Raw genomic sequence first — 27,816 nt, forward strand, 5'->3', positions numbered from 1 at the left:
GTTGAAGATTCATATCTCTCCGATCTCTCCCCAAAACCAAGACTCCATGCTTTGAACCTCGTGTGAAGAAATCAGCACATATAGTAGAGTAGTAGTGATGTATGTCAGTGGTAAGCTCCACTTTACATGTGAGACGTGGCCCCTATCCTAATGAAGCCAGTAACGAGTAGAAGAGAAGGGAGAGAAATGAATTAAAATTAAAAAAGAAAAAAACATTATAAGAGAAGAAGCGCGGGGGAGCGAGCGAACCAGTCGGGGGAATTCAGTTGCAGAAATCAAGGAACTTAAAAGATCTTTCTTATCTACCGACGAACTGAAAACTCGCAGAGCCAAGCAAATCAATCGATCGATCCACCGAAGATGAAGGGGAAGAGCTTGAATCCTCTCATCACTTTCGAGCACAAGAGGTAGCCGAAAATCACTTCCATCTTCCTACCTCTCCACGCGTCCTTGAATCCCGATATCGTCGCAATTCTCTTTTGAGGAAAAATGTATCAAATTCTAGGGTTTTCTTCGTTTCTTTCTTTTCGATCTTCTGAGTCCCGCTTGATGGAGGGATAGATCATGTCGATTTGTTGTTAATGCGCGTAATGTGCTCTGTGATTCTTGTTTAGCTCTCGATTACGTCGATCGCTTTGTTGTTGGTGAAGTTTCGACCTTAGAGTTTTATGATGAAACCAGTGTGTTATGCTGATCTGTTTATTGTTCTCTTGAGGATTTCTTTCCAGAAAGGAGAGAAATGTGGCGATGACAGTCAGTAAAGGACGATTTCATTTACATTTTTTTTTTGTATTGCTTTTTGAATTCTATTTGATTGCTCAAGGATTTAGGGTTTAGGGTTACTGTAATGTGCCTATTTGGTCTCAATTTCAATATGAAGTGTGAAGGAGGGTTTGAGTATTAGTTACTCCCAGTTTGCCCGGAGCCAATGCCGAGCGCTATGGGCAGTAGGATTCTAATTCTGTGTCGAATATGCTGTTATCCTTTCTGAGTAAGCGCACTTTGGACGCGGAGTCCAGGTAAATTGAGCGGAGTGCTGCTTTGTGATTTTATAGGAATATTATGTTCTATTTCCTGTGAAGTACGACGACTTTGTTAGTATTTGATATCACCAAAAGGTCATAATTCTTTCCCAACTTGTCTGCAAAATGCAATGCTTCCGGTAGTTGTCATAGAAAACAAGGGAATTATCAGTATTTGAGAACTGAACTGGCATTGGTGTACACAGGGACGCTTATGGATTTGCTGTTAGGCCCCAGCACTTGCAGAGATACAAAGAGTACGCTAATATCTACCAGGTATTTTCTTTCCTTTTTCCTCTCTATAGTCAAACGAGTGAACTGAAAAAACATATATATAAAAACTGCTTCCCTTGTTTTCTGCGTTTTCTTTGTTTATGCTTCCAGGAGGAGGAAGAAGAGAGGTCGGAAAGATGGAAGAACTTCTTGGAGAGGCAAGCAGATTCTGCTCAACTTCCTGTAAATGGCGTGTCTGAGGAGGGAGAGAGCACAATATCCCATGCTGAAGGTACTGTGCTTGAAGCAGAGACTGTTTCAGAGGCGAGTACACAGGAGGAAGGTTCAGCTGAAAGCCGTGGAGTCTTTGTTTCTGGGGATTCAACTGAAAATGTTCCAGCCAAGGAATTGTCTGCAACGAAGAAAATAAAACACCATAAGATCCAAATATGGGCTGAGATTAGAGCATCCCTTGGTGCCATTGAACATATGATGAGTTTCCGTGTTGCGAAGAGGAAGAATTTATTGAAGACTGACCAAGAAAGTGGAAGTGGAAACCATCTACCTCCAATTGAAGAGGCAAGACTCTCAAAAGGTGCTTCCGAAGAAGACTCTGATGATGAGTTCTATGATTTGGAAAAATCAGATTCAGTTCAAGACAACTCTTCAACTGACAGTGCTTACTCCTATGGGCCAGTGAATTCTGCTAGCGAGGAAGCCTCTACAGATAATTTCTTCCCTTGGAAAGAAGAGCTGGAGTGCCTTGTCCGTGGTGGCGTTCCGATGGCTCTCAGGGGAGAGGTACAATTGTCACCCTGACCCTTGAGTCCATTGCTTCTCCTTCTAATTTACCATGCAAGTAAGTAATGCTCATTTTGTTCTCTTAAAAAATAGCTTTGGCAAGCATTTGTGGGTGTGAGGGTGCGCCGTGTGGAGAAATATTACCAGAATCTGCTGGATCCAGAAGTTAATGCTGCTACTGGCAAGAATTTTGGTAGTTCACATTCTGATGACACCAATAAGGGGTCAAATAACAATCACAATTGTTCTCCGGAGAAATGGAAAGGGCAGATTGAGAAGGTTGTTAGATACCTCGGATTTGAACTTCAAAATTAAATATTATCAATTCATGGGTGCTGCCTTTGGTCAGCATGGTAATGCCATCAAAATTTCCAACAACCTGATTTGTATACTTTTTTGCAGGATTTGCCTAGAACATTCCCAGGTCATCCTGCTCTGGATGAAGATGGTAGAAATGCTTTGAGACGCTTACTTACGGCATATGCTCGGCACAACCCTTCTGTTGGATACTGCCAGGTATTTGGGCATAAAAAATGTGTTTATGTTGGTGACAACCGTCAACTACACATGGGGGAAATACTAGGATTTTTGATAGTGAACTGTTTGGCTAATAAAATGGCCAAACAAGGGGTGAATGGTCTTCTGAGGGGCTATCTGTCGTTGATTGTTGTATTTACTAAGAAAGAGGCTAGGTTTGGTATAGTTTACAAAAAGGGTTGTTTAATACTGCATTATATATAAATATATATTATTTATTATCATTAAAATTTTGATCATCACACACACACACACACACACTAGCGTAAGAGCACATGCTATGCACGTGTGCAAGTAAGTATTAATCATATATATTATATGGTATTTGGGTTTAACTTTTATGACCTGCACCTAAACCAAGGCAAGTATTTGCTTTATATAGTATAGATATATACACCAAATTCTAATCAATATTTTGCTTTATTATATATATTATTTTCTTATTATTATTTAAATTTTGATAAATACCAATAAAAAGAGATGCTTTACACTACAGACAAAATAAGAAGCCAACTCTACCTTATGGCTATATTTTCTGTAGTGAGATTTCTTGAAGCTTACTTGTGATCTATTGAGAGGGTGGTTTACAAGTAACCTTTCCCCGATATTTTAGAAGGTGCACCTAGGCTCACAAAGGGTTCTTATTTCGTGAAGTTTGCTTAGATTGTTGATTTTTGTTGATGAATTAACTTTGAATTTGATGCTTTAGTAGGTAATTTTACTATATTGTAGGTTTTAGCTATGCCTTTAGAGTTTAAATAGTTTGACTTATTTGAAACTTTAACCTACAAGGTTACAAATATGTTGTGTCAAACCTTGGGCTGACAAGCATGGGAATGTAGGTTTGAGTTTGAGAGGGCCCACCTGGCCACCTTGTGTTTAAAATTCCAAATGTTAGGTCTGTCTCCAGTCCTCACCTTTTTGAGTTGGCTGAAAACAAAAAAGACCTGGTGGCTAGGAAGTTGGTGTGGGATGTAAACTCATACATGGATCCCCAAGTTCTGGGTGAACTTGTTTGATTGGGAAGCGGGTGAAGTGACTGAGCTGTAGCCAAGCTAAATGGGTTTGGATGAAGGTAGTTAGAAGAGATCAAAGAGTATGCAAGTGTGAGGGGTTGGGTAACTTCTTGGTGAAATGTTTGTACACAAGAACATCTTCAGTTAAGTTACCTTTCCAAGTTTGACACTCTGGAATTCAACTGTTCTATCCAAGATTGCCTTTGTGGTTTGGTTGGGTGATCTTGAGAAATTGTCTAAACAAGCTCAAGTTGATATCACTTAGAATGACTATCCCCTCATCATAGTTTATACCGTGCCCTTGTCATTTTGAGACAGTAGGCCATTTTATTCTATCATTGCCTGGGTGGGTTACAGGATTTGGTTCTTTTTCCTCCAAATTTTGAATGTCATCTGCTGCTTCCCTAGGACACTTCAAAGAAGTCCTTCATTGTTAGGGTGTAATGGGGCTCACAAAGAGGGTGGCTGCCTTTACAATGTCTTGGCCATTGGGGATGAAACCTGTTAGGAGTGTTCCTTCTTCTTCTTCTTCCACTGATTGGCTGGAAAGTTTGTTTGTATAAATATATAATTTTTGGGTGTGTAGAGGCTGAAATCATTGTCTATAGTTGCTCCCTGGTTGAGAAAAAGGAGAGGACAGAGGGGGAAATGTTTCTAGGGGGGCTGAATCCTCCCAGAGGAGCTAGAGAAGATCTGGAGCCAGAGGTAAGTAGAATTGTAGTTCTGGATGAGGAGGTGGAGGATAGCAGAGGCCAGGGGCGGTTATCGGAGGAGAGGAAGAAAGAGGGAAGGGAGAGGGTTCTTTCAAGATCCGTACCTGAGATGGGGTCAACTAAGGGGGTTGGCTCGAGAAGTCAACAATCCCTCTCCCACCATGTGATGGAGCTGAGTATTAGTGGTCAACAGGAAAAGGAGGTTCAAATTTTAAACAAGGACCAAGGAGGAGCGGGCCTTTCGAAAGAAGCCTTAAAAGAAACTATTCTGGAATGTTTAAAAGAATTGGATTGGATGCTAGCTAGGCTAGAGCAACAAAGGGGGGGACCACTGAATTTGGCAAGCCCAACAGGTAGAGAGACCCTTGGGGGTTCAGGAGTAAGAGAACCAGGGGTAAGTAGTGGGGAGGACTACTCTACCCCAAACGGCCCAAGCAACCCGAAAGAAACTTGGACCCATCTAGTTTCTTCTCAAGTCCTTCTGAGAACTTGGAAGGGTGAGTGTGCTTGGCCATCGGGTCCGAACTGGTTAGCCTCAACAGACAAGATCTTCCCTGTAGAAAGGGAGAAGTGGTGCTAATTGCAGGCCGGGGTGGAGCTGAGAGGTGCAAGAAACCGGCAAAGGCCCCTTTGTAAGCAAAAGATGCCTTCTAGGGTCTCCACTACCTCAGTCTTGATGGAGGAGAAAGTTCAGTCAGCTGCTGTGATGACAGAGACAGGTCAAGAGGACTCAACTCCAGAAGAAGTTACCCCGTTGGCCATAATTGAAGCTAGAGAGGAAGCTACCCCACAGTTACATCTGCCGGCTGAAATCCCAAATTATTAGGTACACAATTCCATTTTGATTCGAGAGGGTGAACAGAGAAGGGGAAAGGAGGTGGTTGCGGAGGGGGAGAGGGGTGAGAAAAGTGAGGGAAGGAATAAGGTTGACTCTACTTTGGTCTGGGTGACTTCAAAGCTGTTGGGAGGTTGTTGGTAGAAAAAAAAATTGAACGCCAGAAAAGGGGGAAGTTCTTTCAAGAAAAATAGGGAAATGCTAAGACTTTCTTGGGGTTTGAATGAGAAGGCGGGGAAAGGGGAGGGGGAAAGAAGGGGTAGAGAAGAGCGAAAGGCTGGGACAAAAAGGTGGGGGGGTGTTCTTATTGTGTTTTCTTTATGGAGTTAAAAATCTTGTCTTGGAATGTGAGGGGTTTAGGGTCAGGGAGAAAGGATGGTGGTGTGCGACTTATTGAAGAGATGAAGGTCGGTGGTGGTTTTCTTGCAAGAATCCAAATTGGAAGTGGTGCATATGCTGAAACAATCAGGAGTTTTTGGGGAGAAGGGGAAGTTAAATGGTTCTTCAGGCCATCTAGAGCAAGTGCAGGAGGCTTAATTACCATGTGGGATAGATCGAAATGCAAGATGATTGACTCCCATGTTGGGGATTTCTCCATTTCAGTTGAATTAGAGTGGGAGGGGGAGTGAGGGGTTTATTTACCAATGTTTATGGCCCAACTTTAAATGAAGAAAAAGAAAGACTTTGGGGGGATTTATCCGAAGCAAGAGGGTCTTCCACAATTCCTTGGGTAATAGGGGGAGACTTCAATGTAACTAGATTTTTGGAAGACAGAAATGGGGGTAGAAATGGAGCTAGAGACAGAAGGCGATTTGCAAATTTTGTGAATCAATTTGAACTGATAGATCTTCTGCTAATTGGGGCCCAATTTACATGGACAAACAACCACGTTGGTGTCCCCAACGTGGGAAGACCTATTCCAAAACCTGAAGCAGCAGGCTTTGCCAAGGCCAATTTCAGACCATTCCCCTTTTCAACTTGTTTGTGGCGGGCAAGTCTGAAGGAATCATAGCTTTAAATTGGAACATGCTTGGTTTGAAGAAGAAGACTTTGTATCATTTAAAAAAAACACTTGTTCTGAAACTCAGGTGGTTGGAACAAGCTCTTACATTTTAGCAAAAAAAATTGGGTGCAATTAAGGAGTCTTTGAAATCATGGAAGGCAGAAAATTGGAATAAATCTAAAAAAGAAAAGAGGAGGTGTCTTTAGGAAATCAAAGAGATAGATTCAACAGAGGAAAGAGGCCCCATCTCAGAGGAAGATAAGAAAAGAAGACTATCATCAAAACTGCTCCTAGATAAATTAGCATATAAGGATGAACTGAAATGGAGACAGAGCAAAGGTGAAATGGCTCAAGGCTGGAGATAGAAATTCTAGCTTTTTTCACAAAATGGTAAGGGCTAGAAACAGAATAATTAGAATAGAAAAGCTGGAACTGGAAGGGGAGGTTGGGGAATCTTGGAGAGACAAGAAAAGAATGGTTATAAATTTCTCCACGAAGCTCTTTAAGGAAGATTGGAAGAAAAGATCTCTGCCAGAGGGAGTTAATTTCAAAAGAATTTCTAAGGACCAGCAAAGATTCTTGGAAGCTCCTTTTAAGGAAGAGGAAGTTTGGCAGGTGATAAAGAATCTAGATCCAGAGAAGTCCCTAGGTCCGGACGGGCTTACACAAAAGCTGTTGGGAAGTGGTGAAAATAGATGCGATGCAGGTTTTCCAGGAATTCCATAGGAATGCCTCATTGGAAAGAAGCCTAAATGCCACATTCATCTCTTTGATCCCGAAAATTGAAGGAGCTACAAACTTGAAAGATTTCAGACCGATTAGCCTCCTGAATAGCTTCTATAAGATTTTGGCCAAGGTTTTGGCAGAGAGGTTGAAAAAGGTGCTGCCGAGTGTGATCTCTCAAAATCAGTTTGCATTTGTCCCTGGGCTTTGAGGTGGTGCCAGGAGGGGAGAAGGTTCAGGTACTGCAATTTGCAGATGACACCTTATGTTTTATGGAAGCCAATGAAGAACACTTAGACCTATTAATGGGAGTTTTAAGCTGGTTCGAAGTGGTGACAGGACTAAAAGTTAATTGGAATAAAAGCTGTTTGATCCCAGTGGGAAAAGTGGAAAATGCAGAGGATTTGGCAGAGAGATTAGCTTGTCAGGTGGGGTTCCTTCCAGCAAAGTATCTGGGACTCCACTAGGAGCAAAATGTACTTCTGCATTGATCTGGGAACCAGTCTTAGAGTGGCTAGAAAAGAAATTGGCAACTTGGAAGGCCGAGTACTTGTCCTTGGGGGGCAGAATTACCCTGTTAAAAAGCTCCTTATCCAACTTGCTGGCATTTTATCTCTCCTTATTCCCAATTCCAAGCAAAGTGGCCCAAAGAATTGAGAGGCTGCAAAGGGACATTTTATGGAAAGGTTGGGAGGAAGGATAGGAAGAAAATCCACTTGGTGAGTTGGGAGAAGGTGTGCTCTCCGAAAAGTAAAGGAGGTTTGGGTATCAGGCTAACGAGGACTTAATAAGGCTCTTCTTGGGAAATGGATCTGGAGGTTTGGGTTGGAAAGAAACCACTGGTGGAGGAAGTTAATGGCATCAAAATACAATACAGATAGAGGAGATTGGATCACCACTTCTTCTCCCCCATCCTTAGGCTGTTCGGTATGGAGGAAAGTAATGGACACTCTTCCCATTTTCAGTAGAGCCCCAACCTTGGGAAGGGTGACAGGCTGTCCTTCTTGAAAGATCCCTGGTGTGGAAATATTCCTCTTTCAGAGTTATTCCCACATCTATTCCAGTTAGCAGACCATCAAGATGCAGTGATTGCTGATTGTTATGAGGTGGTGGGGAACTCAGTAGCCTGGTGCCCTTCTTTCAGAATGAATTTTCAGGATTGGGAAATTCCTGTCCTGGCCGACCTACTCGATCTGCTCTCCCTTCAACCCCTAAATCTGCTCAAAGAAGACAGCTGGTCCTGGACTTGGAATACAGATGGCCTCTTCTCAGTCAAGTCATTTGCCATTCACATGACAATGAGTACTTCAGAAGAAATGCCTGCCTCCAGAATCTGGAATCCAACCTCTCCCTCAAAAATCAATGCTTTAGTGTGGGCTGCAGTTCTAGACAGGTGTTTAACTAAAGCCACCTATGTAAGAGAGGGGTTCATATTCAGGACCAGAGGTGTGTGCTATGTGGTCAAGGAGTGGAAGATAGCAGTCATCTGTTTTTGCACTGCTCAATTTCTGCTAGTATTTGGAATCACTTTCTTGGTTCAGTGGGTCCTGCCTGGTCAATGCCAGCTTCGGTGAAGGAGTTGATGTGGAGCTGGGGATTACAGGGATTGTCAAAGCTTGCTTCAGTAGTGTGGATGTCCATTCCGGCGGCAGTTATCAGTACCATATGGGCAGAAAGGAACAAAAGATTATTTCAGAATATCTATAAGGATCCGGAAGACCTGATAGCTATTTCTTTTGGAAAGCTGATTTCTTGGGTCTTGGCTTCGAAGGGAATTCAGGCTGCTTAGTTGGGGGCTAGTCTGAATTCTAGGAGCCTTTGGCATCTGTAATTGCATTACCTTTTCTCAAAAAAAAAAGGAGAAAAGACCAATTAGAGCTATTTGGTCAGCACACTACTAACCTCCTATTTGGACTGAAAAAGGAGTAAACTGCTTTTAAGAATTAGAAGTTCAGAGCTCCTTTTCTATTTCTTATAAAGACTTCTTTTTTATAACTTTTCGTTTTCAAAAATAATCCTCATAATTTTTGTTGAATGACATACTCTGCCCTTGGGAATCAACAACAAGCCCAAAAATTCTAAACAAGAAAGAGACATTGTTAGTTGTTACTCTTCTTCACTGTTGTCAGTAGTAGTGGGTTCTTGCACAGCTGTATCGAAATGAATCCCCAGGGATCTAGTGCCACCACTGATGTGGTTAACAAGGTTTGGGGTTAGTGGGGAAAGAATGTATAGTGGGTTCTCACATGGCTAATGGCACATGTTTTTATGGCATTCATTTATGTATCTGTGTCCATTAGTCCATTACCTTACTATTAATGCAATCTTTTGAACTGATATCCCTCCTCTCCCTTAAAAAGGCAGGTCTATCAAGCATGTAAAACAAGGGAGAAAAACTGAAGGACAAGGGAAAAACATAATACCTTCTGACTCCAACAAAATGGATAGTCAATGGTGCTGATAAAACATGGGCAAGCACTGCTAGAGAGGGGAATTTATTCTCAATCACAGTAAACTGAGCTCATAACTGCTAAAATGTTATGCCAATGCTAAGCATATATTATTATTCATAAAAAAATGCCAAGCATATATTATTGAAGAGAGATTCTACATGTTTCCTTCAAATTGTTTTTCGTTATAAGCTAGGTGATTAAAAGGGAATCTTCTTTCTTAATATGTATGTAGTATGCATAGTTATGCCTTTGATGTAACTTTTTTATTTATGCAAGGAAGGACTACTTCTTTATTTAGTGATCAAGAAAAAGAAACCTAGGTGACTAAAAGGGTTTTGCTGCGAAATATTATAATTTTATGGATTCTGGCTTCTGGGTCTTCTTCTACAGGCATCTTACCTTCATCTATTTGTTTCTTTAGGCCATTAGTTTCTTGATTGTTGCGCAATCAATAATATTCCTGTTTCTATTATTGTCTTTTACAGTTTTGCAGTAATTGATTGTGCAATGTTTGTTAATCAGTTGCACTTTTTGTTGGATTCTATGTACATGCAGGCCATGAATTTCTTTGCTGGACTATTATTACTTCTGATGCCTGAGGAAAATGCTTTTTGGTAGAGTCGAAGGCTCCCCTCCTTGTTTTCTAACTTAAGTGGATTTTTTTTTTTTGAAAGTATAAGGTAAAGTATTTCATTAAGATCAAAGAGCCAAAATTACAACGAAGCCTCTGTACAATGAGGAGCTGTACAGAGGGAAACAGCTTGCCAAAAAAAGCCACCCTAAAAAAAAACTATAAATTCCTTACAAACACGAAATCTAAGTAAAAAAAGGAATAAATATGTCTATTTTTGAATAAAGGGTGGATTGCCAACCAAGAATGCACCATCCCCATGATCTTGTTTAGGACTTCTTCTTTTGAAGAATGTTTTCCTTTGAATAATCTTCTATTTCTTTCACACCAAATTGCCCAGAATACTACTGCAGGTAGGATACTCCAAGTGACCTTTCCAGCCCTGGATAAACCTCCAAGTGCCCATGCCCCTATAAATCCCTTCACATCAGCTGAGAAGCACAACTTAACCCCAAACAAATTCATCATTCTCATCCAAACCCAATAAGAAAAGTTACAATGGATCAGCAAATGACTAGAATATTCCACATTTCCCTCTCATATAATACAGGCCATATTTTCACCTCTAGACCTCTTCTAACTAAATTTTCCTTTGTTAGAATCTTTATCCAGCACTGCTGACCAGACAAAGAAAGCCAGCTTAGATGGAACAGATCTAATCCAAATTCTGGTACTTGGAAAAGAAGAAGGCTCCTCTTTGACAAGCTATGGAAACAGTAGTCTGCTTCTCAAGGAGATGATGCATTTAATTCTGTTTCTTTGAGTTATTTTGTTGAACAACATTTGTAAGATTGCAGAACAAGATATTTTCCTTTGGTAGGGTGTAACTAACATGTTTTGTGTTAATAATGGCTCGATGGACCTCTTTCTTTTGATTGATGACAGTGAATGACTTTTTGGAGCTTTTCCTTTCCAGTTCTAATTTCTAACTTTTGATTCTTCAGGACCTTGGTGGGTATTATTGATGATTACTTTGATGGCTATTATTCAGAAGAGATGATAGAATCTCAGGTACATGCTTTTACATTTGAAGAAGATGATGCACAAGCTATCTTGCTGGTAAAGTCTCTGTCTGGTAGTAGAGACCTGGGATTGGATCCCTGCCTTCACCAGGGATGGATGGGCTTTGGGGTTCGGGGGAGGGCTACCTCTTTGTGTGGCTCCTTCACCTAGAAAAGGAAAAAGAACCTTTAAATATCATTTATAAAAAAACCTTTAAATATCCTCTTGGTTATGCCCTCTAAAAGTTAAGCAATCCGTGAAAAAACTAATAAAATTTAACATAGATGGATGGTGTTTTTATGATCTCATCATTGTACTTGTGCTGTTTGTTTAGGTGGACCAACTTGTTTTTGAGGAATTAGTACGCGAGAGATTTCCAAAACTGGGTTTGTATTTCACTATAATCTTTTCATTTTCCATCATGTGTGACTGGTGGAGTGGTTTCTTATTTTATTATGCTTATGGTGCAGTCAATCATCTTGATTACCTCGGAGTGCAGGTTGCATGGGTTACTGGACCCTGGTTCCTTTCAATTTTTGTGAATATGCTTCCCTGGGAAAGTGGTCAGGTTCTATTTTGTATAGTTACTCAAATCCATTAAAAGTGACTGTTTGTGCTGATATTCAGCCACAATCACAGTGTGTGAGGTATATCTACCTTCTAATGGAATGCTTTTGCTTCAGTTCTTCGGGTATGGGATGTGCTTCTGTTCGAAGGAAATCGCGTTATGCTATTTCGGACAGCACTTGCTTTAATGGACTTATATGGTACTGGGTAAATCAAACCTTGGTTTGTGATTGGTTTGATATATTTAGGGAGCAACTTAAAAAGTATTGCTATTTTCTCTAGTGTATTCCCTAAGCATGAGATTAAATTTTTGATTGGTGTTTCTAGGTCCTGCATTGGTTACAACAAAGGATGCTGGAGATGCTGTCACCTTGTTGCAGTCCCTTGCTGGCTCAACATTTGACAGTAGCCAGCTTGTCTTGACTGCTTGCATGGGCTATCAAATTGTAAATGAAGCTAAATTACAAGAATTGAGAGAAAAACATCGACCGGAAGTAATAGCTGCCATTGAGGAAAGATCAAAAGGGCTTCGTGCTTGGAGGGATTCACAGGGTCTAGCATCCAAGCTTTATAGTTTCAAGCATGATCCTGGATTGGCAGAAGGGTTGGGTGATCTGCAGACCAACGGGGAAGTAACTCTGCTGGAGCCTGGATCTGTCAATGTAACAGAGGATGCCAATGCTGATTCTCTTCCAGATCTTCAAGATGAGGTAGTCCTGTGCTGTCTCTTCTTGAATACTAACAGGCTTCCTGTTGCAGTGCACTTATGATCTTCTAATGTTTGCAAAACTTATTTCTTTAAGCTGGACTATATATGTTCCTGTTGGATTTTATTTATCAGCTTCAGCTTTTCTAATCTGCTCTTTACTTCTTTATTGTTGTAAAATTGATAGCTAGCTTTGAAATAGAATTCTGCTTTTTTGAATTGTCACAAAGCATCCTTGGTCGGTGCTAGAACTGAATACTGTGAAGTATGTTAAAAAAGTCACTCATCTAGGTGACTGGGCACCTGCTTAGGCCATAGGACAATCACCTAGGCAGCAATAGTTATAAGACCGGTTCTTTCCATAATGTTGTTACTATACACATATTATTAGTATGTGTCTTGCTACATCCTGATATATGTAGAAGAAAGAAGGATAAAAGTCCCTTTTTTCCTGTAAATTCTCTCTCTACCACAGCCATAAGTAGGATAGAGTTTTTTAGTAGTATTATAGCCTTCTTTAGTTCCTAGAATTTTTATGACATGCAATTTCCCTAATAAATATTTGTTATTGTGAACTATTGGAACTATAGATTTAAATGCAGTTGTGTTTTAGATATGATGACTTGTCACATTGTTATATGAAGTTCGTAGTTATGTACCAAGGGAAAATCTATGATACTGGAAAGTCATGGTACCAGAAAAGACTTCACCAATCAAAGCACTCCCGTGAATTTTGATTAATACCACCTGATTGGTTACCTCTTTTATGATACTAGTTGTTTGGCTGTAAGCTTTTCTGATATCATAGTCAAACCCATTTATTAAAGAGCGTTGCTATGTTTCAACTTATATATACATGCTGGTTGGTATATCATCTCCTTCCGTTGTCATAGAGTTTTTTTGTTTTTCAAATTTTGTTACCTATTACCTAGGCAACTAGGCATTTCAATGTCACATGGAATCACTGCTGATAAAAAACAAAATGTCACATGGAATCACTTGTATGCCTTGACAATCATGCTTGGCAAGTTTTGACCTTTGAATAGACCAGAGTTATAGACATGGTTTCTTAAGTGAAACCTCAAAGGGTTCCCCACCTTGTTGGTACCTCAAAGTCTCCTAATGTGGCTATTCTTAGGTGGTGCTTGGTAAATTTGAAGTCTGATTTCTGAAAAGGAGAAAAGCTTTTTTTACAGATCCGTTATCTGAAAACGGTAAATCTGCTTTTGAGAGCCTCTATCATATTAAAAAAAGGAGGGCATGGTTTAGGCATATTATCACATTTTAGAGGCATGGTTCAGGCGTTAATACAAATGAGATCCGACCTCTGTAAAGCAAGTTATTCAGATATCAGACCCCGTTTCAGTATTATCAAACACAACTTTTTTTTTTAATCAGCTTATCAAACACAGCCTTAGTTGGCAGTTCTTATTTGTAGGCTCTCTTATCAACTCTCTTTGAAGAGAAAAGGGGGAAGAAAAACAGAAACTCTATGGCTTTTTATTGGTGAAACAGGCAAACACATATTAGGAATTTAGGATATAGTATTCAGCATAGACTATCCATTCAAAACTGAAGTAGAATGCCACAGCTGAGCTATTTTTTTTTGGCAGGAGCCCGAGTCAAATTTGTAGTATATCTTTCATTTTAGTTGGAATATAACATTTGAAGTATAGATGTCAAGGAAAGAAGGTAGAGACTAAATATGTTCCCTTTTTTTATAGGAAATTCAGAAAACAAATGGAAATCGTAAGAGAGGGATCTTTGAAGTCCTGTTGGTATATATTTCAGGATGGGTAAATTACTTAAACCTCCCTTTGGTTTCTGACAACCACATTAATTTCCAATGACCTCTACAAGTTTCTCCCCAACATCCTCAATATTGACAAAAGAAGACCCCTTCTCTTAGTTCTCATAGACAGAGAGCATAAAATTGCAAATATACCCTTGTATCTCCATTTAGGAAGGAAAGTACATTTTTCTCTCACCACCACCAAGGTTACCCTGTGATCAACTTTCCGTTCAATCAGCTTAACAATATTGCCTTTGTTGATCATTTGGCCAATTGAATAATGACTTTTACCTGAATACGTAAGATGCCCAGTTTCCAAAAAAATGTAAAACAGCCTATGGAGGGTATTTTGGGTAATAGGCATTCCATTATTGTTATCCCTGGGTAAAATTAGAATTTTGTAATGTTTAAAAGCATGATGCCATTATTTTCAGTTAATCTTAGGGGGTTTTCAACAACATTGTTGCCACCACATCAATAAGCAAAAGCGATGTAACTTTGCTGAAGTGGCCGTTGTTTTCATTTTTAAAAACAAAACCAAACATGTTCTCTAACACCCCCTTAATGTCAAAGTGATGGAAGGGGTCTTGTTGTAGTGACATTTGAGGATGTCGAGGGAACAATGGGGTCTTGTTGTAGTGACATTTGAGGATGTCGAGGGAACAATTTGGAGTATCATAGTTACGGGGAGGTTAAAGCAGTTCTCAGTAACCAGAAGGGAGGTTTAAGTAATTTACCCATTTCAGGACCTCCTAAAATGGGAAATTTCATGGTTAAGCATTGGCAAATTTTGGATAAAAGATCAAATTGCAGTCGGTGAAAATTTCATGATTGGAAAGGAAAATTCCTTTCTTTTGCTGGGAAAATTACATTGATAAAGAGTGTCCTTTCCAACTTGCCGACTTATTACCTATCTTTATTAAAGGCTCCAATGACCGTGTTGGAGGAGATAGAAAGAATCCAAAGGGAGTTTTTGTGGAGTGTGAAGGCTGAAAGAAAGAAAGTGCATTTAGTTAAGTGGGGGGTGGTGTGCAAGCCTAAAAAAGAAGGGGGTCTTGGGGTGCAAAGGATGGGGGACTTTAACAAGGCCTTGTTACGAAAGTGGGTGTGGAGGTTTAGTAGAGAGACGGAGGCTTTATGGAGGAGAGTAGTAGCCTGGGAAATATGGGATTGTGAATTTTGGGTGGGATTCAAAGGAAGTAAGATACTCTTATGGGGGTATGTGTGTGGAAAGGGATAATGGGTTTTAATTCTTTAATGGTTCCTCCCTATTTTTGGAGAGCGGGGAATGGGTCCAGCATTAGATTCTGGGAGGATGACTGGTCTGGTTTAGGGAGGTTCTGTGAAATCTATCCAAGGTTGTGCAGATTGGGTCGGAAGGTGTGTGGAAAGGGATAATGGGTTTTAATTCTTTAATGGTTCCTCCCTATTTTTGGAGAGCGGGGAATGGGTCCAGCATTAGATTCTGGGAGGATGACTGGTCTGGTTTAGGGAGGTTCTGTGAAATCTATCCAAGGTTGTGCAGATTGGGTCGGAAGGGGGTACCTATTTTGGATTGTTATGAAGTCTCAAATGGTACTGTGGTATGGACTCCAAACTTCAGAAGACCTTTACTTGACTGGGAGTTGGAGGAATGCATGGAGCTGCTGTCCAAATTGCAGTCGGTGGAGACCCATCAATTGACGATAGTAGGTGGTGGAAGGAGTGCAAGGATGGGAAATTTACAGTCAAGTCAATGTACTCAATGCTGATCAGAAATGTGGTGGAAGCTGATTCAGTTCAGGGAGTTTGGGGGAAACCTGTGCACCCATGAGTGGAGGGCTTTGCTTGGCTGCTAACCAAGGGGTGTATCCTGACTCAGGACAACATTGAGAGCCGATGCTTTCAATTCCCAAGCAGATGTATCCTTTGTCTATCTGGAGAAGGAAACATACTGCATTTGTTCTACAGGTGCAGCTTCGTTTCCTCAATATGGTTCTATTTTCTCAAGTTGTTTAAGAGAGACCGGTGGTCAAATTCAGATCCGGCTGAAATCTTTGGATGTTGGCCAAAAGTTCAGAGTGTTTCTAAGGTCAAGATTCTGTGGAGTTGTATTCCTTTCGCAGTGTGTTGGGAAGTTTGGAAGGAGAGAAATAAAAGAATCTTCGAGAACAAGGAAAAAAGTTGGGAATAGGTGGTGGCTCGAATCAGTTCTTCAGTCATAGGTTGGGTGTTAATCCTGCCAGATTTTCAAGGACTAAAGAAGATGAATTTGGGGCTGACTTTTGGAGCTCCTTCAATGCTTAATTCTGATGTATTTTGTTTGTAAGTGTGTTCTATTTTTCTGTTTCTTGGGGGTGATCTCTTGTCACCAATGAGATGTAAACTCTTTTTCTTTTTCATTTTTGGTAATAAAATTTTTTCTTTATTTTTCTTCAAAAAAAATTTTGGATAAAAGACAGCATAAAGGTAAAGCTTGCACTTGCACATTGTGTAAAAACATTGAAAGCTTTCAAATCTTCTCTGTAAATGGGATAATAGGAGCTTGGACTGAGGTAGCTCAGTCTTCTAGAGAAAAATATAGGATAAGGTTAGCTGATAAAAAAAAAGATAGGATAAGGTTAGAGTGGAAACCTCCAGAAGGGAACAAGATAAAATTGAGCTTTGATAGCAGCTCTTTGGGAAATCCAGGTATGGCAAGTATAGGAGGTGTGTTCAAGAACTCTAGAAGTAAGATAATGGCTTTATACTCAGGGGCCAATTGGGATGGGGAAACTCTTTGAAAGCAGAATTGATGGCATTATTGCAAGGGCTTCGGTTAGCAAAACAGTTAGGATATAGACAGGTGGGGGTGGAAGGAGACTCAAAGCTGATTATCTCATGGACAAACTGTAATAGACTTACTCTGTGGACTTTTCAACATACCTTAAGGGAATTAGAAGGTGTTGCTAAGGAGATGAATGCTGAATTTAAGTGGGTAAGGACTGCAAATGGGATGACTGATTTCATTGCCAAACAAGGGGTATTGAAGAAACAATTGTTTTGGGCTTCTATGTAGCTTTGTTAGTACTTTTGGGTTTGCAGCTTTTTTTTTTTTTTTTGAGGAAAGCTAACTGAGTTCATTAAGAAAAGAGAGGGGTACACAAGGAGGTGTACACAACAAAAACAAAACAGGGATGACCCCTAAAAATTACACAGGAGGAATCTTATCACAGCACAAATCTTCTAAAAGAGCACCTAATTTTGCTAACCCGTCTGCAAGAGCATTAAACTAACTTGGAATCCACAACAGGTTTGCATTAGAAGCAGTCTAAATCCCTTGCCTCTGTCAGAAAATGGCTGAGTCTCAACAGGCCGGCTTCCTGCTTTCATAACCATTTTATGGTGTTTTCTGAATCGCCTTCTATGGAGAGGTTCTGAATTCCTAGTCTGTTGATTAATCTGATCCCTGTAAGTGCAGGCATCACTTCTGCCTTCGTAGAATCAGCTATGCCTATTGGCCCACTATACACCCAGCAAATGTTCCCGTTTTCATCCCTTAATACTCCTCCAGTACCAGCAGCACCAGGGTTGCCTGAAGCACTTCCGTCAAAACTTAGAGTCCAAGTTTCTTCCCTTCTGAGGAATGGACCCCTGTAGGTGGGTGGGGAGGGAGGGGAGGAGAACAGGAAATTGCCAGCATTCCTATTAAGGCTGTTTACAGAGGTTCCTTTGAACTTATCTGAGCTGGAAGCCCACAGATTACAGAGGTAGTTGATGTGAGAAATCAGATCACTCTTTGATTTAACCTTATTCTCAAACAAACGACTATTCCTTTCTTCCCAAACTCCCCAAAGTACAGCATGCAGTACTATTTGCCAATACACCTTACCTCTCTTACTCGATCCTTTTCCTTGCCACTGATGGAGCAAGTCCTGGAGGTGATTTGGAGCAACCCAGCTGTACCCAGCTAGTTCTTAAAAGTAATTCCAAATGTACCTGGTTTCCTGGCAGTGGATGAAAAGATGATCAGTTGACTCCCCTTCTCAAAGGCAGAGGATGCAGGCATGAGGGGAGGTATAAAGTCTGCCATGATTCTTCTTTTTCAGCAACTCACAGGTGTTTATCTGATGCAGACAGGCCTCCCATACGAAGAAAGGGCTTGCAGCTTTTTTACCTGTGTATTAATTTCACCTATCATTTAATAAATTTTTTATTTATTCTGCTGATCAAAAAAAGAAAAATTTGGCAAATTTTGGAGATAGTGCAAACCATGGTACTAGTAAACCCTAAAGTGCAGGTTCTTTGAGATTCTCCAGTAAATTTGTAGTGACAAATACCTTATTAGTTGCATTATAGATGAATAGAACGGGAGATATCTAAATATGGTGTTATGGTTGTGACTTGCTTTCTAGAGGATACTTACATAATCTATGGTATATTTCAATATGTTTTTGAAATTTTATTGAACAGAGTATGAGATCACAACATGGTTTTGCAATAATAGTTCACCTGCTTAGTGGATACATTTAGAAATTGGAAGATTGTTGTATCAATATGCTGTTTTGCATAATTGTTAGCCATATTTCACATCATTTAATTTGCATGGATTCTGATAGAGTAGGTGACTAGTGGTTGTATTTTTTTTTTTACTATATCACTCTTAACTAGTTGGTGAGGTTCTGCAATATTTTCCTTTTTCATAGAGAAACAACTCATGTGCAGGTCATATGGTTGAAGGTCGAACTATGCAGGTTGCTAGAGGAGAAAAGATCTGCTATCCTCCGGTTGGTTTTTTTATGTCATTTCCATATATGATTCTTCTCTAGATGGCACTTGATATTTCTAGTATGGTTTATTTCACTGAAAACAAGAACCATTCATAGGCTTGAAAAACACATTTAAGCTTGATCTGATGCTAAAGCTCTTGAAAATCTTGCCATGAGCTGTACTTTAGTACTGAGTATCCTCTGATAATTGTGTAGCATTACTGGAAGAGAGTCTAGAACCTAGCACCTACTCTGCTGGCCCAAACTAGCAAATGGTATCAGACCTAATTGCAAGAAAACCTTTATAATCGATCCCTCCCCCGCACACTCAAAGAAAAGGGAAGTAAAATAAAGTAACTTTCAAGTTTAAAATCAGGGGGGAAACTTAATCTTCATTTGGTTTCTCATGTTTCTAGCTTCATTCTTTTCCCATCCATGTTAGATCTTCAATACAGTTAACCGCCAAAACAAGGTTTTTTCTTGAAGCTTATGGGATATGGGCTCACTTCTTGAAGTCTTTTATCTGGCAATCTGCAGCGCTGAGAATGTGGAGAGGCTAATGTCTTCTTGAGCAGTGGGTAGTTTTAATGTGAATGGCAACATACTGTGGAACTTACTGTTCCATGTGAAAAGAAAGAAATAGCAGAATCTTTAATCAGAAGTGTGTTTTAGTGGGATCAATCATTAGCAAAATTAGAATGCCATTATTCTCTGGTTAAGGGCTCTTAAAGAGTTCTCCGGGATGTAGCAGGGTCAGTTTAGAGACCAATGGTAGCACCCCATTTTTTATTAATTGCTGGTTGTGTTTGTGGGGTGTCATACTTGCATGTTATTTCCAGTTTGGTCTTTCTGATTTTCAAGTATTCTTCCTCCCCTTTTGATAACTAATGGAAATTTCTTTACCAGTTATCAAAAAGCATAATCATGGGCCTTCAGTCACACCTTTCTTCAATCTGTGCATTGTCAAAGGGAGAACTATGAAGTTTCTCCAGTAAACCTGAAATCATCTGGTAGCAACTGAGCTCTCATATTTTTATTTTCATTATTTGCAAAAACCATGGAAAGCTGAGTGTGGAGTTTTCTAGCAATGTATATTTAACTTGCCAGAGAAGCTTTATCACCTGTTTATATTAACCCGTGCTTCTTTGTCTTGGTTTTCTTATCATGCCATAATGTGATGAGTTTGAAACAGAAACTTGGAACTGCACTTCATTCTTTGTCTTAATCATTGTTGGTAATTTGTAGGTTTTCTTGCACCAAATTTAAGATATAAGAGTTAACTGGCTATTGCAAATACCATTAAGGGAGAGCCAACCCATTAGAAACAAATATCAGTTTCAACTTGGTATTACTATGTTCTCCTCTCAAATGGTATTCCAGCATCAAGCATTGAATTTCCATGTTATTTCTGTTTTTTTTTTTTGTCAGAGCTGAAGAGCTGGAAACCGCACTCATGGAGATGGTCAAGCAGGATAATCGTCGGCAATTGAGTGCAAGGGTACATCTGAATCACAATAGATTATCTGCTAGTTGTGCCAGTTGTCATGTTAAATATGAAAGAAACATATGCTTTTGTAGGACTGTTTATGGTTTGGTTCAAATCAGTTTCTCTCAATTTTTCCAAGTGAAGTAGCCAACCAAAACCAACAATAGAAAGAACCAAATTTGAAAGTGAATGTTGATTGACGGTCAGCTTAATCAGTTTGGGCTCCTTTACATTTGTTTTGAATTTGGCCCAATGTTCTGGTTTGGGCTTCACATTTTTCTGGGTTTTAAATTTAACCAATCAAGGTTTATAAATGTATCAATGAACAGCCCATCTAACAATGGTTGGGTTTATGATTTATTACCTTTATTTGCTTGGTAGTTGGTACAAAGGTTACAAATGCAATAACAAAACAGAAAATTACACCACTAATTTTTCTTTTGGATATAGATAGGTTGTAATGGGAAAATCGGATTCATGTAGTTGATTCTTTGAGCTGTTGATAAAAAACTATGTAGAGTGTTTTGTTTAATTTATTTTATGGGGGGGGGGGCGTATCTGTTAAAAAAATCATTCAGAAACATTTTAGAATGGGGAGTGAAGGAGGTGTCTGTGGGTGGAAGAAGAATGCCAAATTCACAAGGAGAGGTTAAGCTATCTTTTTCATGTGGATGTCTGATTCTTGATAGGTAGTTGAATTATTTGGTTGAAGGTTTATCTATTTGTGCACACTTTTTGAGCCAATGTTTTATAATGTGGATGTGTGATCTGAGGCACCCATTCTACTCCTAAGGCGCGAGTCATAACCAGAATACAAGAGGTGTAAGCCTCTTGATAAAAAAATACAGTAAATATCCCATAAAATATGAATATTTATGAGAAATTAGAAATTTTCATATTTACAATTTCTAATAATAAAATCATCACAATTAAATGTAGAAATTAAGTATCATCATCATAATTATACAAGTTCATCAGACATTAATATATCACTTGCAAAGAGTGCAACCATTTTGCGTGAATAGAAATGCCAAAGGTTAGGACCGTAGCGAATCAACCCCTCCCAAGACTCCAAATAGCTGGGACGAACACTTGGTAATGGCCTTCTCTAATAGTTTTCTTGTCAACTTTTCTTCTGTATATCTTCTATTAAGAATTTAAATTTCACTCTTTAGTTCGTGCTTATTTGCGTGTTTGTATGTGTGGAAGGGGACAGTTTTCTCTACTTTGCAAACCAATGTCAGTTGTCTTGCTTATAAAATCTTTGAAATTTTCTTTTCTCATACAGGTGGAGCAGCTGGAGCAAGAGGTAGCAGAGCTACGGCAGGCCTTATCAGATAAACAGGAACAAGAGCGTGCCATGCTTCAGGTTTCATTTCTTCTGAGTTTTATCCTTCATCTATTTGGTGAAGGTGGTTCTTAGTTACATGAAACACAAGCAAAGTGAACCCAAGATCCTGAGGCATTGTTTGTCCCTCTTATTTTTATCTTTTTTAATGCCCACCTCTTGTTTGTTGAGATTGAACGACAAAGCTTGCTAACTGTTCCCTTCTGTTGTTTCTTTTGAAATTTCCTCATGGTTTCCTGGCTTCTCGAAAGATGAAAACCTCTTATGATGATGGATTTGCTCTGAGATGTCTGCCTAAAATACTTCCAAGAAAAAATGCAGTTCCTAGTTTTTAATACTTGTTTCCTTGTCTGCCAACTTTTTGATATTCTTTTATGTTATTGTTCCTTGTCCTGGCTAGTTCTATCAGAGACATGGGATTAAATTCTGCCTCCACCAGGGATTGGGTGGTTTCAGTTGGGGGAGGGCTGCCCCAATTCTGTAACCCATTTGCATAGCAAAAATATGTTATGTTTCTTTGTTCTGCACTAAAACTCGCCAGAAAAATGTACTTATATCATGATAATCTACAATGTGATCCAATATTACTATAGGTCCTAATGCGGGTGGAGCAAGAGCAAAAGGTAACAGAGGATGCTCGTAGATTAGCGGAACGAGATGCAGCTGCTCAGAGATATGCTACCAACGTGCTTCAGGTTCTTTCTTGTTTCTAATATATGAGCTCATTTTAGATAAGGAGATTCATTTCTCACTTGAAATAATTCACTTGGGGAAGTATCTAAATTTAGTAGGACATGGAGAGATTCTCTCTTATTTCAAGGGTTTGGATTTTATAATAGCATTCAGTCCCCTGGGATCGATCTCAAAACAGTGTTTTTATCTCCCAAAGAAGTTTCTATTTTATCAATAATAGCTTCCAAGTGCTTTTCTCAAAACCATTGCTCCATCCAATGTCTTCAGTAGACCTTTTTAATTGTTAACTACTATGTGGAGGGAGACTCAAAGCTGGTAATCAATTGGTCACAGATGTGGCTCTTCAACAATGAAAAGAGATGAATCAAGTGGCTAACCAGAGACCTCCATTCTCTAATAAAATCCTATTATAAAAAAACCATAGTCATGGAACTAAGAATTGGACGTGCTAAGAGAGATGCAAAATCTGTAGGTGATGCATTAGCTAAAACAAGGGGTGGGGAGAGATTCTTTGTTCTGGGCAGAGAAGTAAATGCTTTTGGGGTGGGATGGGGAGGGATAAGATATTTTATCTCTCACAATCTTTGTTCTGTACCTCCTCCTTTACTCCTTGTATTTTAGCTTCTACTTCTTGCATATTCTAATGAAATCTTAAAAATTATTGATCAAAAGAAAAAAAAGGTTCATCTGGGTGACAGGACTGATGTTGAATGGGAAAGAGAAGTCCTACTAGGGTGGTCATGGCAGGCAGGAAATAATTTAGATATGACATATATATGGAAGTGATAGATCTCCTACCACTCTTAGGGTCTCTTGCATATCATTGTATTTTCCTCTTTTAAAAAGACTTTGAGTTAGTTATCAAAAAAAAAAAAAAAAGAAAGAGAAGAAAGGAGATGCTGCACCTGCAGGGGACAGACTTGGAGCAAGTTCCCGTAACCGCAATTTACTAAATTAGGTTTTATTCATTAAACCGGCACTAAAATTTCAATTGCAATGACTATTTAGAGACTCTCTTTAGGCTTGGATCTTCCATCACAGATTCCAATTTCAACTAGGACTGTCCATAAAAAAATTTCTAATTGCTTTGAAACTAAGACAAGCACATGGGTATTCATCAAAAAAAAAGAGACAAACGCATAGGTAATCCATGGGGTTTTGAAATTCCTAAAAGAATCTTAAATACCCATTACTGATCCTAAATATTTAAAACCCAGCATATGCTACCCTATCACTAAAATGATCATAACTCTCTCAAAACACGCTAGATTTACAAAATCTCGGCAGTCCAGATCTGCTGCACATTTGAGAAAAGTTACCTTTTAATATCTTTATATAAATTAACAATTGTTACTAATAACGATTTTAAAAGTTCTGAAAACTCAAAAGTTTTTCTTTTTTTTTTTTTTTTGATAATTTTCTGAAAACCCAAGTTTCTCCAAACTACTTTGACCCTTCAAGATTATTAACCCTATTCCTAAGACACCAACAGGCTAGAAAATAACTTCCAAGTGATTCAAATTATTCAGAATGGGTATCATTCAAAAATTATGAAATTGCTACCGGTGCAAAAAATTGGTAGAAATTTGGATTCCTTTTTACATGGTTTCTTTCTCTTTTTCCATATTTGTATCCGCTTTTGTGCAATATGCCTTTGCCAATAGGCTTTATGTATGCTCAAGCTATGCTATTTTTCCCATCAAATACAAATTGCCCTAACCCAGAGGGTTTATTTTCCCAAAGTCCATTGTTTATCCAAGAGAAATTCCTAGCCGGGGGGGGTGAAGGATTGGAAAAGTGTCTAATCAGATCTTGTTGAAATTGATACCGCTATGTTCTTTTTAGATTGAACCCAAGAAGAAAACGCAAATATAACTTTCTAATGAATGATAGAAGGAGCAAATTGATTTTGGTGCACCCATAGTTTCATCGTCAAGAAATTCTAGCACTGTAAAACGATGGTTTTGTATTTCCTATCAGAGCATAAATGGGAAATTAATACTAAAACATGAAATTGGGGGCATTCGCCCACGATGCGCAAGTGGTTTTCAGCCTTTTTACACTTATGGCATTGAAATCTATCCATCCATCATTTCTTCTTGGCTGAAGGTGTATGGAGGCCATGGCCATTACCCAATGTTGGTCCCAGCTATTTGGGTCTTGGGAGGGGTGAACTGGATGTGCTCCTAACCTTTTTTTTCCCCTCTCTCTCTCTCTCTCTCTTTGAACAGTGGCTTCTCTGAGACTAGAACCTATGTTCAACATGATAAACCTAAAAAGGATCAAGGAAATACAGTCAAGGGTCTTGGCATTGCAGGTACATATTAAGAGAAATAAACAGTTTAGCAAGGGAGTTAGGGATAGGAGCAAAGTTGGGTACCAAGAACAGCTAGCACTCTTTCTGACTCAGTCATAAAACAAGGAGTAACTATGAAACCAGTATTTTGGGGTGTGTAACTAATGGGGAATGATTGTAGGAAATTCGAAATGTAAAGGGATTAGGTAGTGAAGACTTGGCCTAACAAAAGGCAAATTTTTGAGAATAACCAATAAAATTACACTATTAACAATAAAAAAAGTATAGGACTAGAAACGAGCCCATTTGTGGGAATCTGGGAGTAACCTTGATTGGTGATAAAATGAGGGTAAATAAGCTAAGATGGTCATGGTGGTATGCATATTAGAAAACATACTATACCAATAAAAAGTGATCTGCTGCAAGTTGAAGGATACAGAGGAGCTTAGGGCATGGAATAACTAGGCTAGTAATTTAACAATGTACATCACCCTTCATAGTGTGAAATCACAAAATGGTATCATGTGTCCAACTCCATTTAACTGGGACAAGTCTTTATTGAAGTGAGTTAAGCTATTCATTGCATAGCCCTGTCACAGAAAGAAATACATGGATTTTTTTTATTAAGCATCAAACAGAACAGTTCTTATGCTTAATTATCTTGTATGTGTGATCGGTATCATAAAAGGGGTAACCAATCAGTTGGTGTTTATCAAAATTCATGGTGCTTTTTGATTGTTTCAAGCCTTTCTAGTATCATGTTTTTCTGGCAGCATAGATTTTCCCATATATATGTATATAAGCAAAGCATACCTCTCCATGGTTTGTGAGAGCTAGCTTCTTATAACTTCAATTAATTCTGTGCCTATCCTACCCTCTAGATGCAGTATATCAAGATATCAGGTCCTTATATTTTTCCTTTCCATTTTATGTATGTTTTATCTTTCTTATCAGAACCAGATGTATGCAGGAAAAATATGAAGAAGCTATGGCTTCACTTGCACAAATGGAAAAGAGGGCTGTTATGGCTGAAACCATGCTGGAGGCGACCTTGCAATATCAATCTGGCCAAGCTAAAGCACAACCTTCTCCACGGTACATATACTAATCAGGAGGCCATCAGTACCATTTGTTAGTTTTTTTTTCCCTTTAGTATTGTTGACTCTTCTGACGGTTGTTCGTATTGCAGTTCTGTGCATTCAGATTCTTCATCAATACGTATTAGTCAGGAAACCACACAGGACTTGCCCCCGAGAAAAATCAGTTTGCTTTCAAGGCCATTTGGACTTGGTTGGCGTGACAGGAACAAGGTAAGCTTTTTTGGATGACTGACATGGTAGCCCTTGGTCAATTGGTGGGGCTGACTGGTTCTTTTTTAGCCTATTTATCACAGATGCAGTTGCATCTAAGAATTGTTCACCCCTCCACACACAAAAAAAAACAAAACTATGCAAACACATATTTGCTCCAATAAAGTTCACATAAAACCTGCAATGATGCTTTGCATTACTTATCAACCAAAAAGGGAATCTCTTTACAATAATCAAAAGCCTTCCCGTTAACCACCCAAATTTAGACCTAACTTCTTTGGTATGAACAGAAAGATCATTGCAGTGGTTAAATCTTTTCGGGTGGAGGCAAACATTCTTTCATGGTAAGGGATAAGGGCCGTAAGGCTGCAATGGTGGGCCTTGGCACAAAGGTTGGGTTGCTCCATTGTGACCTAGGTGACCAGGGTTCAAATTTTGGAAACAGCCTCTGTATGTGCTCGCATTGGCGGGAGCCTGGTGTACTGGGCTGCCCTTATCTTAAATGCAATCATGTAACTGCTATAAGTCAATGATTTTGGGTTGGGTTCAAATCTTAGAAACAGCCTCTCTGTATGTGCTAAGGTGGTGTGCATCTGTCCCTCCCCAGACCATGCATTGGCGGGAGCCTGGTGTACTGGGCTGCCCTTATCTTGCATGCAATCATGTAACTGCTGGGTGGTGTTGGTGTTGCTTGGGGACTCAACTAGGTTAGATTTTTGAGTTGTGGCTTAAACCCATTGCAAAATATGTATGCATGGATTCATCAAAAAAAAAATGTACTGCATGGCAACCTAACCTTCAGGTTTGTCTTATTTTTGTTTAGGCCTAGACCTATCTTCCACCCATAAATAATGAGGATCTAACCACCCTGGGAATAATGAGGATGAAAAAACTTTGGGATCTAACCACTCATTTTTACTGGGCATTCTCTCTGGACAAATCATTTATCATATTTATCACATTGGAGTTTGATGTATTTGGCAAGCATCTTTCTCAACCTGGAATTAAAATGTTGGAAGAGGAAGTTAGGGAACTAGCCATGAAATTGAATGCTATTTTTGCATTGAACTACATACAGATATCATTTGTATGGCAGATGCATTAGCAAGACAAAAGGTAAATAGATAACAATTATATTGGAAACTTACATATGACAGCACTTCCTTGTAATCACCAAGGGTTCTTTGTTGTGGTGAAAGTAGTTGGTGGTACCTTAAATGGGGTGCTTGGCACAATTACTGTAAATCTGTAATTAATTTTTAAATTATAATAAAATTCTATCAGCTATGCCACATCTCGTGCATAGATTTTTGGCACATGCTTTGATCATTAGATATTTGTCTTTGCCATTTGAATTTGACAGGGGAAACCAAATACTGCTGATGAGCCCAGTGAAAACTCCAACGATCAAGTGCACAGCCCATTGCAGAAAGAGATGAATGGCCATCAAGAAGAGGAAAAAATAGCAGAGAATTAATGGAGCATTCTGAATTCTGTATGAATGCCCCCCCCCAGATGAGATGCTTATGTCAGTGATTGTACAAGAAAAATCATTTTTCCCGTGAGCCTACCTGTATAAAGGGTGCTGCTGCTGTTTTGGGCATGGAAGGTAATAATTTATTCTGTATCAATGTCAAGTTGAAAATCTGCATAGATATAGTCTTGTTTGTAATTCATTAGACAAAATCAATATAAAGAACATGGCCGTCCATTATTATTTGTTGTTAAGTAGTTAATAATACTAGGTGAGGAAATGAAGAAACATGAAATTTATCCATGGATGACTTTTTCGGTGTTCTATACTTAATTTCTTGGACCTATTTTAGAAAGACTTCCAAAATGGTGGTGATACTTCTGTACTTGTGTACTTCTAACAGTCGTTCCTAAATTGAAAATAAGCCCTCACTTCTCTTTCATCCAAGTTTTTGACTGTTGACGTGGG

At 39.2% G+C, this 27,816-nt stretch overlaps 1 protein-coding gene across 4 annotated transcripts; it reads left to right on the top strand.

The window, feature by feature from the left end:
• Positions 1-27,795, top strand: LOC148868262 (uncharacterized). Of its 4 annotated transcripts, XM_088969038.1 has the most exons (19): positions 1-407; positions 1,229-1,298; positions 1,407-1,830; positions 1,933-2,036; positions 2,130-2,315; positions 2,439-2,552; positions 9,872-9,930; positions 10,892-10,958; positions 11,284-11,335; positions 11,420-11,512; positions 11,633-11,716; positions 11,844-12,226; positions 18,698-18,759; positions 20,170-20,239; positions 21,516-21,596; positions 22,169-22,270; positions 25,535-25,659; positions 25,754-25,874; positions 27,238-27,795. In XM_088969038.1, exons 1-19 carry the CDS (start codon positions 361-363, stop codon positions 27,349-27,351), a joined length of 2,358 nt encoding a protein of 785 aa, XP_088825164.1. In that variant the 5' UTR covers positions 1-360; the 3' UTR covers positions 27,352-27,795. The 4 variants fall into 4 exon arrangements, with proteins under 4 accessions (XP_088825164.1, XP_088825162.1, XP_088825163.1 ...); XM_088969036.1 differs by having other exon boundaries at positions 1,407-2,036; XM_088969037.1 differs by having other exon boundaries at positions 11,284-11,512.
• Positions 27,796-27,816: the final 21 nt, after the last annotated feature.

Source organism: Nelumbo lutea, chromosome 2 (genome assembly GCF_056320005.1).
Source record: "Nelumbo lutea isolate HS-2025 chromosome 2, American lotus-T2T, whole genome shotgun sequence".
Lineage (NCBI taxonomy): Eukaryota > Viridiplantae > Streptophyta > Magnoliopsida > Proteales > Nelumbonaceae > Nelumbo > Nelumbo lutea.